This window comes from Pongo abelii, chromosome 5, assembly GCF_028885655.2.
Source record: "Pongo abelii isolate AG06213 chromosome 5, NHGRI_mPonAbe1-v2.0_pri, whole genome shotgun sequence".
Classification (NCBI taxonomy): domain Eukaryota; kingdom Metazoa; phylum Chordata; class Mammalia; order Primates; family Hominidae; genus Pongo; species Pongo abelii.
The window spans coordinates 80,621,770-80,641,313 of record NC_071990.2 but is presented as its reverse complement, the minus strand read 5'-3'; the positions used below and the strand labels follow the sequence as shown (position 1 = coordinate 80,641,313).

Genomic DNA, 19,544 nt, shown 5'->3' with positions numbered 1-19,544 from the left:
CTGTTCTGGATCATGACTTCACTGTCTGTGTTGCCAGATAGACCAGAAATCTGGCAGTAATCCTGAACTTTTCTTTGACTCTCTTCTCTCACATCCACAACAGTCGTGGAGTCTGTAGATTTTACCCATGAAACCTTCATATCTACCTATCCTGTTCATTGCCAGCGCAGCTCCCTGACCCCAGGTTTCCATCATCTCTTACATTCTAGTGGTCTCCACGTCTGCCTGCCTGTCAGAATCATCCGGGGGAGCTCAGATCATAGTGTCCAGTCCCACCTGCAGAGATTTCGATTCAGTAGGTCTGGGGTAGGACCGGGGAATCTATAATTTTAACAAGCACGTGATTCTTACATGGGTAGTCTAGTAGTAGACAAGTGTTGAGAACCACTGATGCAGCTGGTTTTCCTACCTCTTGACATATCCCCTTCCCCTCAGTCCACACCCCACTGCCTCTACCATGATCTTTTAAAAGCCAAAACTGGCTGGGCATGGTGGCTCATGACTGTAATCCCAGCACTTTGGGAGGCTGAGGTAGTTGGGTTGCTTGAGCTCAGGGGTTCAGGGCCAGCCTGGGCAACATGGCGAAACCTCGTCTCTACAAAAAACACAAAAATTAGCTGGGTGTTGTGGCACACACCTGTAGTCCCATCTACTTGGGTGGCTAAAGCACGAAAATCACTTAAGCCCTGGAGGTGGAGGTTGCAGTGAGCTGAGATCATGCCACTGCATTCTAGTCTGGGCAACAGAGCCAGACCCAGTCTCAAAAAAAAACAGACAAACAAAAACAATCAAATATCTCTTCATTATCTACATGATAAATTCCAGCATCCTCAGTGTAGTTTGTAAGACCTCCTAGGGGATCATCACAGTCATTTCCTGCCCTCTTCCTTTGTATATATCCTCTCCATCACGTCTGCTTAGTTTCCAGATTGTTTTATTTCTTGCTTCTGGGCTGTTTATACATTCAGTTCTCTCAGGGTATTCAGATATTCTCATTTACATATATCTTGTCATTGTACTAAGGGAGCTTTTGTAGGTCTTTCTAATTCTGCCCCCTGAAAAAAGGCTTTTCTCCCTGTCTGCTTGTCAAATTCCTCTTCTTTGAAAAAAAGTTCAAATGTCTGTGTTTAAACCCTGCCTTCTCCCCTTTTCTGTCCTACCACTGTACGTAAGACACTCCTCTGACATTACACTCATCACACTGCATAGCAGTTGAATTCTCATGTCTGTCTCTTCCTCTACTAGTTGAGCATTGAGAGGTCAGGGACCAAGTGATCTGGCCAAAATCACTTTGCTGCAAAGGAGTAGTATATGACTTTGGAGTCTGTTCCATCTATTCCACCATGCTATGTGATCTTAAGATAAAAATTAGATTAAGAATAAAAACTTATTGGTGGAAGATATTCAAGGGAAACCCCATTTCAGGTAGACTCGTCTTTTTTTTTTTGAGAAAGAGTCTCTCTCTCTCTTTCTCTGTCACCCGGGCTGGAGTGCAGTGGCGTGATCCCAGTTCACTCCAACCTCCACCTCCCAGGTTCAAGCAATTCTCCTGCTTAGCCTCCTGAGTAGCTGGGATTACAGGCGCACACCACCACGCCCGGCTAATTTTTTTTTGTATTTTTAGTAGAGACAGGGTTTCACCATGTTGGCCAGGCTGGTCTTGAACTCCTGACCTCAAGTGATTCGCCTGCCTCGGCCTCCCAAAGTGCTGGGATTACAGGCGTGAGCCACTGCACCCAGCCCCCTCATTTTTTATAAAGGAATAATATGCAAATAGTAAAATTGACTTCTTTTAGTGAACAGTTTTTGAATTTTGACAAACACATAGTTACATAATTATTACGTAGCCTTTTAATAAAGATAAAATTGTATGATTGCTGACCACATTAAATCAGTCCCACTTGGCATAAGCTTTAAAAATCAGTCTCAAAATATTTTCATTACAAACTATTTATTAACTCTTTAAGGGTCCACAAGGGTTAAGGTGTAATGTGCCTTAGTAATTCTCATAATTAAAATAAAGGCTTTTGCTCCTGAGCTCAATTTGCTATAACATTTGGCTTTAGGTTTGCTTAAATTTCTTTCAAAACTATGATGAGAAACCCATTACCAAAGGAGACAGCTCCTTCTATGTACAAAAGGGAAAAACCCACTGGTTAGAAATTTCCTGAATTCAGGTGAAATTTACTTTCCTATAACTTATGTTGGTTCTAATTCCACTCCCTGAAAATGGAGATTAAATCTGATTTCTCATAAGTTCTCTTAGTATTTGCTGAGGCCTCTTTCTCTTTTCCAGGCTTTAGTCTTTAGTCTTTTTCCCTTATTCTGTGTCATGGCTTTGAAGCATTCATGATCCTGTCCCAGGTCTGCCAGATGCTGCACCTAATGGAAGTGTAAGACTTGGCTCCTTTGAGTAACTCTTGTCATTCTTTCTATTGAGGGAACTTTTAAAAGTCTGTCTTATTTTCTTTCCCTTGAAAGAACAGTCTTAAAATATAGCATTTGTACCTGTAATTCAGAAAAAAATCGATGGGAAATTTTCTGCCTTAAGATTAAAGTACATGGTGATTGAGTAGTGCCTACAACAGCTGCTAGGTTACACGAGGCTCTTGCTTTACCTGCATTGGCAAGTCTCTTGACCTCTCTGAATCTCATTTTTAAGATAAAGGGATCATTTCTAAATCTAAAATTTTATGATTCTAGTTTAAATAAAGGTTTACATGACAACATGAAAGGCTTAAAATTGTTAATAGGCTCAAAATAAGAGCAAATTTATTAACACATGAAGGTACAAACATGTTAATAAGCATATTAATAGTATAAAATATAAAAATAATTTGATAAACAAATTTGATAATTTGATAAATTTGACAAGAGTCCATTTATATTTGTGTCATTTTTTTCCCCCTCCACCCCACCAAAACTTTCTAAAGAGAGATTCCCAAGAATGCTACATAAAACATATTTGGATCTTTGTACTATTTGGCGACAGGGTTTGACTTCAGTGGTGGTTGGAGAGGTAGGATTTTAGTCGAAGTTTTTCAGTCATTTTTCTTAATGAATTCATGACATGGAATCCCACTGATAACTGTAGGATTAGGATGTTGACAACATAATAGAAATGTATCTCCTGTCGCGCTAATATGTATAATCTACATTTGGATTCAATACATAGCCCAAATGAATTAGAGGATTTAATTTAGCCATAAAATATTAATATATATTTTTAAACGTTCGAGTTAATGAAAATATGGATAATTTAATATATTTAAAGTTTACATAAAATACATGAAGCATTAGTATTCCTGATTTTCCTTTACTGTTTTAGTCCCCCAACTTTTTTTTGGTTCAAAACTTAGGTGGAACTGTTAGTAATGGTGAATTTTCATATCATTGTATGGCACTATTGTGACACAGCCCTTTTTAGTGGAAAAGGAAACATATGAAAGAAATATAGAATATTTGCATCTCATCAGAAGCACTAAAGGAAATATTAATGCAAATACATGCAGAAAGACAAACATAACTTGTATAGTATTATAACATGTAAAGACATGGAGGAATTTCATCCAAATATTATTAAAAGGTTGGGAATTGTTATACTGTGGATTAGGGGTTGACAGTTACTATAGCTTCCATGATAATCCTGGAAGGCTGAAGTTTTGAAAGCTCTCTGACCCTTCTGAACTAGAAGGGCTAATTTGAGAAGGGTATGGTGTAAAATGTGGCCTTTTATAGGGTGAAAACAGGGATTTGTTAAGTGGTTGTTGAATGATGCATGCCTTGCATTGTTGGGCAAAGAAGTGAGGGCATTGCTTTTCTCCCCTGGAGTAAGGAATGAAGTAAAAGGTCATATAGAGCACACTATTCACTAAATACTGGGTTGATGAATTGTTGACTTGAGGATAAAGTTATTATGCCAACATAGAGGAGGATCTGGGAAAAGCTGTAGGAAGGGTTCTTGGACACTGAGGAAACCTTGAATATCAACAAATGTACTTTTGGATTTGGCAGAAAGGATAGAGAATAGAGGAATAATGTGAAAAAATTATCTACTCTTTATTTATTCATCAAATATATTTTTAGGTACTTTGATAGGCCTTGCAATACAAGAATGAAACACCCAGCCCCTCTTTTCAGGGAGAAAACAGTTTAAAAGAAGGTCACTGGACAGTGTAATGAGTGCTGTAATGGAATAGTAACATGTGCAGGTGCTCTGGTCATGCAAAATGCGTCCCTTGACCAGTTAAAATTTTCTTGATCCAGTTTTCCTCACTGTTAGTCTGTTCTTCTTCCTAATAATTATTTTTAAAAGTAACAATTTTCAGAAGTTAAAATAAACCTAAATGATCATCTAGTTTGTTACTGCTCAAAAGGGGATGGTCCATGGAATAATGGCATAGCATCAGTTAGACCTTCCTGGAAAATGTAGTCTTCTTAGAAATGGGCTGCATGGGCTGGGCATGGTGGCTAACACCTGTAATCCTAACACTTTGGGAGGCCAAGGTGGATGGATTGCTTGAGTTTAGGAGTTTGAGACCAGCCTAGGCAGCATGACAAAATCCTGTCTCTACAAAAAATACAAAAATTAGTAGGGTGTGTTGGCGTGTGCCTGTAGGACCAGCTACTTGAGAGTCTGAGGTGGGAGGATGGCTTGAGCTCAGGAGGCTAAGCCTGCAGTGGACGGAGATCATGCTACTTTACTCCAGCTTAGGCAACAGAACGAGACTCTGTCTCAAAAAAGAAAAGAAATGGGCTGCATATCAGACCCACTGTCTCAAAATCTGCATTTTTACCATGCCCACCTGCCCCCCTCCCCAACCTGGTGATTCGTTTTCTCATTGAAACCAGAGAAGCACTAATCTAGTTCACCTACTTCCCATCCAGTTTTATAGATGGAGGAAATGAAGATAGATTGTGCTCCTAAGGTCCTATGCACAGTAGCAGAGCCAGTGTTAGAACTCAGTCAGTCAGCTGGTCGTGGTGGCTTCTTACTAGTGCCTCTTTCCTTCTCTCTTTTGGAAATTCTCTGTTGAATGAGAGAACAACAGTGCACCACACTATACATAAAAAAGAATGAGCATTTTTATTTACTTATAATTTGTGGCATCAGCAACTCAGGAGGCTGAGGCAGGTGGATCACTTGAGCCCTGGAGGTGGAGGCTGCAGTGAGCCATATGTGCACCACTGCCCTCTAGTCTGGACAATAGAATGAGACTCCATCTCTTAAAAAAAAAAAAGCAAAAAAAAAAAAAAAAAACCCAGTCACCAGTCTACTTACTGGTAGGGTCTTGTGTGCTTTCTCTGATGCCTCTGTTATTTCCTGTTTCTCTTTATTTTTTTACTCTTCTGTTGGCCTCTATTAGTGTTTCATATTGTAAGATCCTCAGCTTCTCACTAGTGTCTCTTTCCCTCTCTCCTGTGGTAGTCCTCTCTTTAAATTTCTCTGTTGAATGAAAACGATACAGCATACCACACTGTACATCAAAAAGAATGAGCACTTTTATTTACTCTTAATTTCTAGCAGAGGTTTGGACTTATTTCTTTAATTTTTTTTCTCTACCTGCTACTCAGAACTTTCTTTGAAGTCAGTAGGAATTCTGTATGTGGTAAGGGTGAGAGATAATCTGTGATGTTAGAAATTAAAATCTCCTCACAGATACATTTATCTTCCTTTCTTTGTTACATGGAGTATGGCATTAATGAGAGTACTTTTGCTCTTTGTATAAGTCTCATGGGAAAAACAGCACTTGCCTTAAAGTTTGTGGAAAAGAACAGGATACCACAGCAACTGCTTCTCTGTGACCTAGAACAGAGAGTTTGTCTAAATGTTTCTTCTATAATGTAGGGGGTTTGTCTAAATCTTTTTTCTCTATAATATAGAAAAAGAAATACCTAAGTAGATGCACACCTCATGTTTTATAGGGGGCCTTTAGCATAGAAAGATATGGTCCTAGAATGATAATGAACATAAAATGATAAAATGCCATTAAGAAAAGTGAACAGTCACTGATAAGACCTTCGTGGAACAATGCCTTTTTAACAAAAGTCAGCCGCGCCATCTTTTAAGTCATTTCCTCCTTGTGAGAGGTTTATCATCTCTCCTGTGGTTCAAATATATTGGTTTATTTTTAACTCTGAAATGTGTTTGATTTGAGTGATATAGCCATAATCTCTGTGAATAGTAGACCTCCTTTTAAAACTATGAAATAAAATCAGTTTTTCTGTTTTCCTGGTTCCCATATCTGTTTTTCTTTCAAGTCATTATCACCTTTTTTTCCCATATCATGAGTCATCAAGCAATAGCTCACCTTCTTAACAACTCTGATTTCATTAAAACCATAGTTGTTGTGTCATTTCCTGACTTTGCAAATTGTTTGATTAAACATTGTGTTTTATATCTTGTATCTTATTGTCTATTGACAGTATATAGACACAGATTAATTTTTTAAGTAAGATATTTTAATACCTAGTTCACTGATCCAGAAGCATTTTGCATATACAGCCTTTAGTAAAAATGACAGGTTAAATAGGGAGTTATTATAATCAACAATTAAGTTAAATTCATTTAGGTTGGTTCTAAGAAGTTGAATTTTCCTTTACTACTTTAAAAATACATTATTCTTCAAAATACGATGTAAAATGTTTTGCATTGCCAAGAATAAACTAGAAATTAGATTTGCAACCTTCAACTGTTGTTTAGCTTTTAGAAATATAAAAATTAATATTAATATATTTTTAAAATGTGTTAAAAGATGAATTTTTGTTAATCCCATCCATATTTCATTGTCATGCTTGTTTCAGAAATGTTTTACTTGTGGCAACATTCCATTATAAAATTGATTTATGGTTGCATATTTGAATATGCTGGACAATCAATTCATTTTAAGTAAAATAATGTGTTGCATTATATATATATAGTTACACATATGTAAGTTATGTGATATACAGCTCTAGAGAAAAACATTCAAGTTAGTTATTCATGGGAATAAAATAGGTGCATGCTCTCAATGAAAAAGTTAGAAAAATGTCTTGAACATGGTGACTGTTTAAATACATTATAGAATTGTAATTAACCCTAACTTAATCTCTCAGTGCCCCTATACTCTTGTCTTCAGTGTCTTGAGATATTTCAGCAAATGGCTACCATCGCCCCATATGTACCTCTCCAGTTACATTCTTGCCTGCTTTAAGAGTGGACACACAGAGCAGCCTCCAAGCTGCCCTAATAAATTTCACGTGTATAATATGGAAGACAAATGTTTCCGTAACATATTTATTTTCTGTGTATGAAGTTTTTCATTAACTTTTCATCCCAAGATAACCACCTCTGTTTTTAGTGTGCTTTATTTCTTGTTTTTGTTCTGTAGGTTCTCTGTAAAACATAATGTGTGACATAAGTAATGAAGCATAATTTTCAAAAGCCACTTGCAGGAGTCAGTATTATTTCTTTGGTTTTTATACCATGTATTTTTTGTTGGGACTCAAAGGACAGTGATCCGTATTTGGTCAAATTAGAAATTAAGTTGAAACATCTTGATTCCTAAAAAGTGTATTTTATAAAACATTTATTGATTAATGAATTTTATGGTATTTTGTTCTCTCTGTAGATAAGCGTGTGGAAAATTGGCCTCTGATGCGGTCTCCTTGGCCTACACTAAGTATAAGCACTCTTTATCTCCTGTTTGTGTGGCTGGGTCCAAAATGGATGAAGGACCGAGAACCTTTTCAGATGCGTCTAGTGCTCATTATCTATAATTTTGGAATGGTTTTGCTTAACCTTTTTATCTTCAGAGAGGTATGTTTTTAAGATCACTTTAATAATTTTCCAAGGTTATTGGAAATTTAAAAATGAGAATGTGTAAAACCATCATTGTAATATTTTACCCAGACATAACTGTTAGCTACTCTAAAAGTACATTTTTGACATTTTTCACTTTTGAATAACAAAAATATTAAACATGAGGTATAGGAAAGTTGTTTAAAATGGAATTTTGAATAAGACCAACTGGATTCTAAAATAACCCTTACTAGCTGTTCTGGCATTGAAAGTTATTTAACTTTTCTTAGCCTCGTTTTCCCCACAAATACCTACCATCTCAGGTTATTATCGGAGTTAAGTAAGATAATTTTTGCATAGTGTTTGGCACGTATTAAGCACTCGGTAAACAGTAGCAGCTATTTATTTATAATTCTTATTCAGTAGTTTTTGGTTTGGTAACTGATCAAAATATGCCAATTTCAAGTAAATCCTATTATGTAATGTTGTATTTTGGGCTGGAATTAAAATGAATTAACTACCATATAGCTGTTGTTACTAATCATTATATACTTTTCTGGGCACTAGCAAATTCTCCACAACATTTTCAAAGGAAATCCTAAAGGTTAGATTGACAACAGCCATTTTTTAAATTGCATACGTATAAAGAATTTGTTTCCTAAGAGACTCATTAAAATTCTGTATGATCCCAGAAAACTGACTAGTAATGCTAGGAAAATAAACAATAACTCTTCTTAGAAAAAGAAATATTTCTTTAATTCAAAACTTAGCCTCGAGTCTCAACTTCATAAACACTTTAATTTATTTGGATACCTGTACCTAATTTGTTAGATGCAAACCACTCTGGATCAAACATAGAAACCAGTTAAGGTAGGACAACTTTGAAATCTGAGTCCTAGCAATAAAAATTTCTCTTACTGCTGTGAAGTATTTAATAGATAAATATTCAGTATAAAAGTTACATGTGATTTTTAATTTAGATTTTAATTATAGAACAAATTAATGCACAGTAACTTCTAGCAATTGGAGCGCATGAAATTTTTAATGCATTTGAAATTTTTAAAGAAAATATTGCGTTTAAAATAATTTGAAAGGCTACATTTTGTATATAATTGTGTTTTTAATGCTGTGTTTACTAAAACTTTACTACAAATATTATTACTCTTTTTCCAGTTATTCATGGGATCATATAATGCAGGATATAGCTATATTTGCCAGAGTGTGGATTATTCTAATAATGTTCATGAAGTCAGGGTAAGTACATTAAAAATACTCTTAATCAGTAAAAGTGGTTTGATTTTTATAGGCCCCAGTCTGTGAAAATGTAGAATGTACTTTTTTTTAAGAGACAGGTTCTTTAACATTCATTTAGAGACAGGTTCTTGCTCTGTCCCCCAGACTGAAGTGCAGTAGTATGATCATAGCTCACTGCAGCCTCAAACTCCTGGGCTCAATTGATCCTTCTGCCTCAGCCTCCCAAGTAGCTGGAACTACGGGTGTGCCCCACCATGCCTAGCTATTTTTTTACTTTTTGTAGAGACAGGGTCTTGCTATGTTGCCCAGGCTGGTCTTGAACTCCTAGCCGCAAGGGATCCTCTTGCCTCAGCCTCCCAAAGTGCTGAGATTACAGGTGTGAGCCACTACACCTGGCAAAATGTACTTTAATATGATAGTGAAATTATACTAGATTGTTATGAGTCAGTAAAACTATGCTTTTTTAAAAAGTACTTAATTTAAAATTTGTTTTTGTATCTCAAAAATGTTTTTTATTTTGCAGCATGAGTGAATATGCATTGAATTACTAGAATGCAGTACTTGTTAAAGCAAAGAAGTCTCATGTTTCTTTTAAAGATATTATTTTAGATTTTTGTTTGTTTGTTTTTGCTCAAGAGTAGAAACTCTTAGAGTCCAAGTTATGTGTTAAGAAAGTGAGGAAAGGTAAATGTTTTGTGAAGTGTGGAATGTTTAGGAAATTAGGCATAGAACAATTTGTACTGGCATAAACTCAGTGTTTTAATTATATTTGCAGAAAAATAAACCACTAGTAACAAGATGTTATATTTTATTTTCCATTCACTTACATTAGTAAAATTAACATTAATTTAAGCAAAAGAAACAACAGATTACCTTATTCTATTAAATGTTTATTGAACTCTTCTTATATACTGTGGTTCATACTAGAAATTACATATACAACATAACATGTTTTATGTTACCTAAAGTATATGTAGTAATAATATCTAGTGGCTTCCCTTGAGAAAAATAGTTTCCTGGCATGGGGAGTAGACAATGTATAAATATCAGTATTCATCAAGACCGGAGACCAAATTGCTTTAATGTACTTAACTATTTGGTGTACATATCTTCATTTCCCTATTAGAAGACTTATGGACTGATGAAAAATCACCTGTTTGGTTGTCATGTTGGTTTTATTTATTCATTAAATAGGTATTGAGCATCTACTATATGTTGGTACTGGGGACAGGGGTGAAAAGCCCTGCCTTTGTGGGGCTGGCATTTTAGTGAGGTTGAGAAGGCAGACAGCAGCCATGTAAACAAATGACTAAGAAGGAAATAAAACCTGGGATGTGACTGAGAGAAAATGAGAGAGACTACTCTCTAGATGTATTGGCTATGAAAAATTTTCTTCTGATAACTATTGCCAAAGAATCTTTTCAGTTGGAGAGCTGACTTCTTGGTTGCTGTAGGGAAGGGAACAGGGATAAGTGTTTGACTGACTGACTTCTGGGAGTATGCATAGAAAAACCCTTGGATGGGGCAACATTTACTATTTTTAGGATAAAGGTTTAAAAATACCAGTCTCACTTACAGATGTAAATTTTCAAGTCTTTAAAAAATGAGCTATTATGAGAACTGTAATCTAGGAGGATAAAGAACCTGAGATTTGCAACAGATTTCATTTGAAATCTTCCTCGCGCTCTCTTCTCCTCTCTAATATGGGATGCAATAGAGTGAATATTTTATGCAGAGACTCATTTTTGTATTCATTGTTACGTAGCTAAGAAGTATCACTTTTTGGTGTAGTTTATTTAAAGATATGTAGTGCAGTTTGCAAACTAAGCAGACTTATTTGTTGTTATTTTATGTGAATTGTGGCAAATGTAGAGGTCCAGATAGAGGAAAAATAAGAGATTATATCTGTCCTTCTAGTTAAAGGTTACGACGCCAAAATGCTGACAGTTACTTTATTTTAAAGAACTAATATAATAGTGAATATTAACTATAGTGTTGTTGGGAGTAGTTAACTATTTCAAGCTTATTTTCCACCAATTCATATCATTTTTAATGATATTTTTCAAGTAAATTCAGTAAATAATTCTCAGTTTGTAAATACTTTGTTTCTTATATGCTTTCTGTTTCTTCTTTCCCCATACTTTAAAATTATAATTTTGTTTTTCAAATGCAAAAGCCAAAACAAACAAAAATCTCATGACATATACCAGGTGCAGGTATAAAATGCAAAGGGATCCTTCAACTCTAAAACACCTAAGCCTGTCTGTGAATGAATCTGACAGGGCCGTAACACATGAAAGCTTATAAATAGATTTTAGTTATGTACTGCCTTAATTGTTATTTGCACATAGGATGCTTATCATAGAAAATACTTGACATAAAAAATTAAGTTTTGTTTACTGTTACAGTAGGATTCTTGTAAAACATTTTAAAACATACAGAGGTCACCTCTCACTGGATCCTTAATCTCAACATGTAATGTAATCTTTCTGTACCATCTGGTGCCTTAATTAGAGCCCAGGAAAAGAAAAGACTTATTCATGTAAGCAGGATTATATTTATGACCTAGGAAATATTTGTTTGTTCATTCCAATTTATTATTTTAAAGGTTTTAATACCTAATACAAACTGCTGTGATTGGATATTTATGTTGTCACACATGTTGGTGCAGTCGGAGTGGTGGGGGGGAGGGGGAGGTGAGGGGAGAGGGTGGGCAGACAGGCAGACACTTGTAGAGACCAATTGCTACATGAACTTACTTGCAAGTTTTTCTGAGGTATGATGTAGGCTAAGCATGAACAACTAAAATCATTTTACAAAGTAAACATCTTAGTTCCTCTACCAAGTTGAAAAGCACAGCAGTCTGAACGTGCTTCCAGCTCTGTATTCAGCAGTTTGACACTATGTGACATCTACCTATGGAACAGACAGAAAATGTTCTCTAACTTATTGGCACTGTATAGATAGAGCTTTGGACTCTTTCTTTTCTATTTTTCCCCATGGAGAGATGCTTAGGTTTTTCAAACCTACTTAGCCATTAATGATTCCATGCCTTGTACATTTTGTGCAATATACAAATGTTTATTTTGGACTTACTTACAATGAGTATAAACCCATACAATAGTGTCATTTTGGTGTTTATAACACACGCTTTCCCTTTTTACAGATAGCTGCTGCTCTGTGGTGGTACTTTGTATCTAAAGGAGTTGAGTATTTGGACACAGTGTTTTTTATTCTGAGAAAGAAAAACAACCAAGTTTCTTTCCTTCATGTGTATCATCACTGTACGATGTTTACCTTGTGGTGGATTGGAATTAAGTGGGTTGCAGGAGGACAAGGTGAGCATTTTCAGGAATATACTGCTTGCATTTAATTGCATATATGTGTTCAGTGGAAAGCAATGAGAACCTAGGACTTTGACTTGATCTACCATTTAACTTGCTTTCATGGTTAATCATTTCCATGTTCATTTCTTTTTTTTTCTTTTTTTTTCTTTTTTTTGAGATGGAGTCTCGCTCTGTCACCAGGCTGGAGTGCAGTGGTGCGATCTCGGCTCACTGCAACCTCCGCCTCCCGGGTTCCAGTGATTCTCCTGCCTCGGCCTCCTGAGTAGCTGGGACTACAGGCACACACCACCACGCCTAGCTAATTTTTTGTATTTTTAGTAGAGACAGGGTTTCACTATGTTGGCCAGGATGGTCTCGATCTCTTGACCTTGTGATCCGCCCACCTTGGCCTCCCAAAGTGTTGGGATTACAGGCATGAGCCACCACATCCAGCCATCATTTCATTTTTAAAAAAATTTGAGGCAAGTATGACTTTTGCTTTTTATCTGTGACTACTTTAATACCTAAAGATTTGCCCCAGAGATGAGCATCAACCAAGACTAAAGGTAGAAAACAATATTTTGATGGGGAATGGGTCAGTAGTTCTGATCCAAAGAATACCAAGACACAGCCCCTCAAATCTGAAGATTTCCATCTTAGCCCATAGTTCACTCCTGCTCTAATACAGAATGAACATCCCTAATCTAAACATCTGAAATCCAAATGCTCCAAAATTCAAAACTTTTTGAGCACCAACATGACACCACAGGTGGAAAATTACACACCTGACCTCATGTGATGGGTCACAGTCAAAACACAAGTGCACAACACACTTTATTCAGTATACCTAAGGGAAAAAAGACCCTCTTAGCCCTTTTCCATGTACAGCATAATATTGATGCCAAACAACCACAGATAATGTCCACACGGGTGACATCTTTGCTTTCTGATGTTCAGAGTACACAAACTTTAATGCATAAAATTATTTTAAAATTTTATAAAATTACTTTCAGGACACATATATAAGGTGTATATGAAGTTTTGGATTTAGACCTGAGTCCTATCCCCAAGACACATCATTATGTCTATGCACATATTCCGAAGTTTAAAAAAATCTGAAATCAGAAACACATCTGGTCCTGAGCATTTTGGATAAGGAATACTCAGCCTGTATAGGTCTTGTTGGTTCTTATTCAAAGGAAATTTTATATAGCCTTGTTAATGTTAAAGAGGATCTAAATTCATAGTTTGGCCAAGATCTGCCTCCTGTCTTTTCAGATGCCTGTAGATTAAGGATGATTCACATTGTTGAGCTTGATGCAGATTATTACTCTGAGGAGGATCCAGGGTACAAGTCATTATAGTATAGTTCACCTTGCTGCTTTCCATTGTCATATTATGATAATTGGCAGCTTAGGAATTCATACATATATTATTGGGGGCCCAGTTTAAAACAATACAGTTAAAGGCAACCTCTGTAATTTTAAAAGAAAATTAGTAAATCTGTACTGAACACTTAGATCACTTTATGACAAAATTAATTATTATTACATCTATACCTTGATTTAATTAATATTCTGAAAAGAAAGAATGTCATTGAGTTTGACTGAGTGGAATATCTCTGTAGATTTATCTATATTAAATGAATTATTCAATGTGTGTAGTGCTATCATATTTTAAACTATTTAGAAACCTAAGAAATAAGTACTGTTTTGTTGCAGATATGTATATTGGCACATCTAAAGGCAAGAATAGTAGAATTAAAAGTAACATAGGCAACAGTTCTACATTTGGGCCTATTTAAGCTCACTGGAGTACTCCATTTGAAAACCTACCACTTTGAAAGTCCTTTGCATTTGAACATACATTTTTATTTATATGGTAAAACCTCAAATATAAACTTTAAAAATACCTAGCTTAATCTGAAGGGAAAACTTTTTCATTAGTACTACTTTATATTTTTCATTTCTAATCTGTACTCAAGATTAAATACTAAAAAATAATGTGTATTCATTTATTGTACATCTCAGTGGCTTACTGCCTAATAAAATTTTCTGTATCTTGTAATTACCTGTTGTTTTTCTAAAGCATTTTTTGGAGCCCAGTTGAATTCCTTTATCCATGTGATTATGTACTCATACTATGGGTTAACTGCATTTGGCCCATGGATTCAGAAATATCTTTGGTGGAAACGATACCTGACTATGTTGCAACTGGTGAGTTAAATGCTTCTAAAGTTTCTTCTGGTAAAATACTGAAATTGTTTAAATTTGATTAACTTTAAAGTGCAAAGTCATTTTAGACAATTTTCTATTATGAAATTAACTTTATCCTCTAACTATATCGCAGTTATGCCCACTTGACTCTAGCCGACCTATTCATAGACTTATTGGTCCCAGCAAATCTTTGTTTTTATAATATGCTTAAAAGACTAGACATAGCACTTACTCCTCTAAGGAAAACATTCTCTAAACATGTTTGTGGAAAGGATGATTAAAGATCTAAGCACGCTACAAAGTACGTGGATTTATGTATGAATAGAAAAATAATATGTATTTTTTCCCTTCAGGTGATTTTCTTAACTTAAAATTTTATTACCTCTCTTCATCTTGTCCTTGCTTAAAAATTTTGTTTTTTATTTCATTTTTCAGTCTTTAACATATCTCATATATTTAGAATATACAGCTGAAAAGAAAGCACATAGCCAAGGAAGCGGTGGGGCAAAGGAAGGGAATAAGGACGAGAGAACTCCTTGTAATTCTCTAAAACACTGTCTTTAAGAGAGCAGAGACAGATATTTTCAAATGGTGTTCTTTAGTCCAGACAGTTTTCAGCACATCCCCCTGGTAAGACTGCTTGTGGCAATCTGAGTGTGTGCTTTCGTGTATCTTTCAGATGCTAGGCACTAGCCTGTAATCAAACTGGAAATTCAAAGCCAACCTGGTAACTATTTTTCAAGCTTTAGAATTTATTATAATTAGCTTTAATCATAGCATATGCACAATTTTATCAGTGGAATCACATTTGGAAATATTATTCATCTTTGCTTTAAGTTGCTAAACAGCTGGCTAACCAAACAGGAAGCACAACTTTTGGGAAATGCTGGGTGCGAAGGATTCATTTGTAACCAAAGTGGTATAGGAAGCTTCCTCCAGTTTTTGTGTAGAAGCTGTTAACACAGTTTGTGTAATTCATTTCTCTCAGTAAGTAGTAAACGGACCTAAGAAAATGAAGAGGTGATCAAAATCATGTGAATTAGTACTATCTGGTTTGTTGGAGCCTACACCTGGCTCTCCTTGAGTGATGCCATACCCAATCACACCCTTATACACACCCTTTTTGGTGATGCAGCTTCTAAAAACCATTGTGAAACCACAAGTTCTTCAAATTAAAATATTTGCCAAGGAAAATTATAAAAATTGTTTAATATAGTATAAATTTTTAGCTTACATGGCATACATTATTTTAATATTTAAAATAAGTAATACTGATTATTTTAATCAATAATTAATATTTTAAGAACAATGCTATCCTTAAAAGAGAAACCACAATTGTCCATTTCAAACAGGATGCTGAGTTTGTATTTCCAAGCCAGAAGCTCCCACAACAGTTAGTCATATAAGTTAATTGTATAAAAAGTTAACCCTTGTTAACATTATGTCTTGACCCATTCTTTTATTGATACATCAGAATCTATTTCATTTTAATCATCTAACTTTGGGCTTTTTTCCTTTTAAAAATTCTTAAAGTTGAAAGTGATTCTTCTTGTATTTATTCTAAAATATCTACTAAATTTTATCCAAATATTAGTTTTTTCTTTTTTTGGGACGGAGTTTTGCTCTTGTTGCCCAAGCTAGAGTGCAATGATGCAGTCTGGGCTCACTGTAACTTCTGCCTCCCGGGTTCAAGCGATTCTCCTGCTTCAGCCTCCCGAGTAGCTGGGATTACAGGCATGGACCACCACGCCTGGCTAATTTTTTGTATTTTTAGTAGAAATGGGGTTTCACCATGTTGGCCAGGGTGGTTTTGAACTCCTGACCTCAGTTGATCCACCTGCCTCGGCCTCCCAAAGTGCTGGGATTGCAGGCATGAGCCATCGCACCTGGCCATCAAAATATTAGTCTTTAAAGGATAGTGTTCTTTCAAATAAAAATTTACCTGCCTACTATCTGTAAGAAATAAATGAGCCATTTTGATAAGCTCATTTTAAGTATGTGTATCTGCTTGCTGACAATTTGATAGAAAGAAACCAATCTAAAATGTGGGAGGAAAACAAAATTGAAGAGCCTACAATACTATTACTTTACTCTCCTAGGCCATTGATTCCCTTTCATCAGATAACATTATTCAGCACATATTCATTGATCCTGACGCTGTGCTGAGGACTCAAGAATCACCGATGGGCAAGACAAAGCCCTGCCTTCTGGAGTCATATTCTATAGGCAATAAAGAAATAACAAATACAGAAGACAATTTCAAATAGTTATAATTCTCCTTAAAAAAATGCAAGAAGCTCTTTGGTTAATGAGATTGGGAGGGCCAATTGAAATTGAAGTCTTGTCAGAGAGTCCTTACTGAGGAGATGGCATTTGAGCTGTGAATGAGGAGCTAGCCATGGGAGCCAGAAAACAATACATTTTGCACAGTGTGGCAAAATTTGGGCCTGTGATAGCTATGTAGAAGATGCTGATGTTGTTAAAAGTTGTTTACTATTCAGATTAAATGTTTTGTGCTGTCATTTCTGTTTTTCAGGTTCAGTTCCATGTGACCATTGGGCACACGGCACTGTCTCTTTACACTGACTGCCCCTTCCCCAAATGGATGCACTGGGCTCTAATTGCCTACGCAATCAGCTTCATATTTCTCTTTCTTAACTTCTACATTCGGACATACAAAGAGCCTAAGAAACCAAAAGCTGGAAAAACAGCCATGAATGGTATTTCAGCAAATGGTGTGAGCAAATCAGAAAAACAACTCGTGATAGAAAATGGAAAAAAGCAGAAAAATGGAAAAGCAAAAGGAGATTAAATTGAACTGGGCCTTAACTGTTGTTGACAGTGAGGAAAAACTCCCGTATCATATAAAATTTCAGGGAAAACAGAAGCAAAGGAGAGCTTGGGGGTGGGGAGAAAAGACAAATGTGCTCTATGTCCTAGTAACTCTTAGACTGAGTAAAGTGTTAATACCATACCCAGATGTTTTATTTATGAAGTTTTTATTTTAAACATTTGTTTAAAAATTAGCCTTGATATTCTCCAGACCAAAGCAATCATTAAGTGACTTTGGAGATTCTCCCCCTGTTCACATCCAGTTGTCTAAAGGATGAGATTTTTCATGTATCTTATAGTCACTCATTCTTCGGTCTGAATTTTAGATGATCACAGAAACGGTCTTTATGAATTATTTTGATAAATTACTAATTATCTTATCTACTGACTGAAATCAGTGGTGTTACATTTTCTTGTCCAAAGCTGAAAATGTGTATACACTTAAACTTGCACATTTGAATTCATTTGCTGACCGGAATGGTCAAATCTCTCCACCTCTAGTCAGCGTATACTTTTGGTTGTAATTAAATTTTTAAAATCTGCTGATCTCTGTAGAATCTTAGAGGCTTGATGATGATGGTGTTGGTGAAAATAAGAAAGAATTGCAGTAAAGTCTTGTCTGGTGACCCAGAGATCACCATGACTCGAGGCTCAAATCACTGTGGGGAAACAATTTTTTGTGATGAAAAGGCAGCATTTGAATACTCCTGTTAGTAGCAGAAATATATTATGAAAATTAAGATTATTGTCTGATTGAAACATGAAACAACTCATGTCTTTATTAGTAACATCATAAGATATTACATTTATGTGCTGTTAGAATATGTTGATTTTTATCAGACTTTCCTTGTTTTGATTTATGGCTGTTCCTGATTTTTCATATGTGGAAATATACCTACCTCTTCTGTTGGAAAGAACATTTAAAATTAAATAAATTTTAATTAAAAAATCAAGGAGTCTTCTAATGTAAATTTTAATGTTAACTTTCAAGTCCACTAGTATTTTTTTGCTTTTATGACAAATAGCATACACCAAACATTTCTGTGAAACTATCCTTCTCTTTCAATGTGTTTAATTTTGGAGTAACGTTTTCCTTGTGACTAAGTTGCAAGATCTTATTTATTAACTAGGTATGAAGTATAAACCCATTTTGGTGCAATATTCTTGACTCCTTGGTGCTAAAGATTGTTAAATTCAATGCTTGATGTTACAAGGTGTTGTTAAAACACAAAATGAATAAAAGTGAGAGTAGTCAGAACTATGACATTTAATTTGCTATTTACAAATGAAGTATTTCATGTAATATAAGTGAACAACTGGAAATAAAGTAGGAAAGAATTTGTATCATGTTTTACTACATAGGTTAATTTTTTAAGGGATGTTGCAAAGGGATTACTAGAGAAAGACAAAATGTGACCAAAAAAAAGCATGAATATTTCTTAAGTATCTCAACAATATGTCAAAGCTGCATGTGTAGGATGTATGCTGTTTGTACAAACTATTTCAGAATATTTTGTAAGCTATAACATATTTATTGTGCATTAAAATTAAATACTTTTTCCCCAAAGGCATGCAGTCATGAGAATTACAGAAAATTTGCAACATATAAAGTAGTTTGATCTAAGAGGATTCAACACCTTTGTTTTGTTGCTCAGTGTGTAATGACTAGAGATTTGTAAATCTTTGTGAACATTCTGTACTGGTTCCCAAGAGCTATTCATTCCCTGCTACCCGATTTCAGCACAATAAATATACTTCTGCTGTGGGAAAAAATGATTTTTTTTTGTTAATCAGTTTATTATAATGTAAACTGTCTGCTAGATGTTTATTTGATTTAGTTAATTCTAAATTGTTTTCTGCTGCTAATTTCTTATATAGAAAAAAATCAAACTAGAACTTGGGTATCTACCATTTCAGGTAAAAAGCTTATTTTCTATAGTAGCATATTTTTACTTTAAAAATTAGTTGCTTTTGGAAGAGCTTTTCATTCAGACATAAAACATACCATTTTCTTCTAAATTATTCTTACCTAAATGGGGAAGTTCTTGTATTCTTCCATTTAAATCATTCAGTCCTTACTATAAGTTTCTTTATAGAAGATGATTATAAGATGTCATAAATACAGCCTTTTCCAGT

The 19,544-nt window shown here is 35.2% G+C and overlaps 1 protein-coding gene across 1 annotated transcript in view; it reads left to right on the top strand.

The window, feature by feature from the left end:
• The window catches only part of ELOVL4 (ELOVL fatty acid elongase 4), a 32,946-nt gene extending 13,765 nt beyond the window's left edge, over positions 1–19,181 (top strand). The window contains exons 2-6 of the mRNA XM_002817084.6: positions 7,611–7,798; positions 8,954–9,034; positions 12,201–12,372; positions 14,449–14,576; positions 17,113–19,181. Of these exons, the coding sequence (XP_002817130.3) occupies positions 7,611–7,798; positions 8,954–9,034; positions 12,201–12,372; positions 14,449–14,576; positions 17,113–17,388 (845 nt within the window). The 3' untranslated portion in view covers positions 17,389–19,181. The remainder of the gene's footprint in view (positions 1–7,610; positions 7,799–8,953; positions 9,035–12,200; positions 12,373–14,448; positions 14,577–17,112) is intronic.
• Positions 19,182–19,544: the final 363 nt, after the last annotated feature.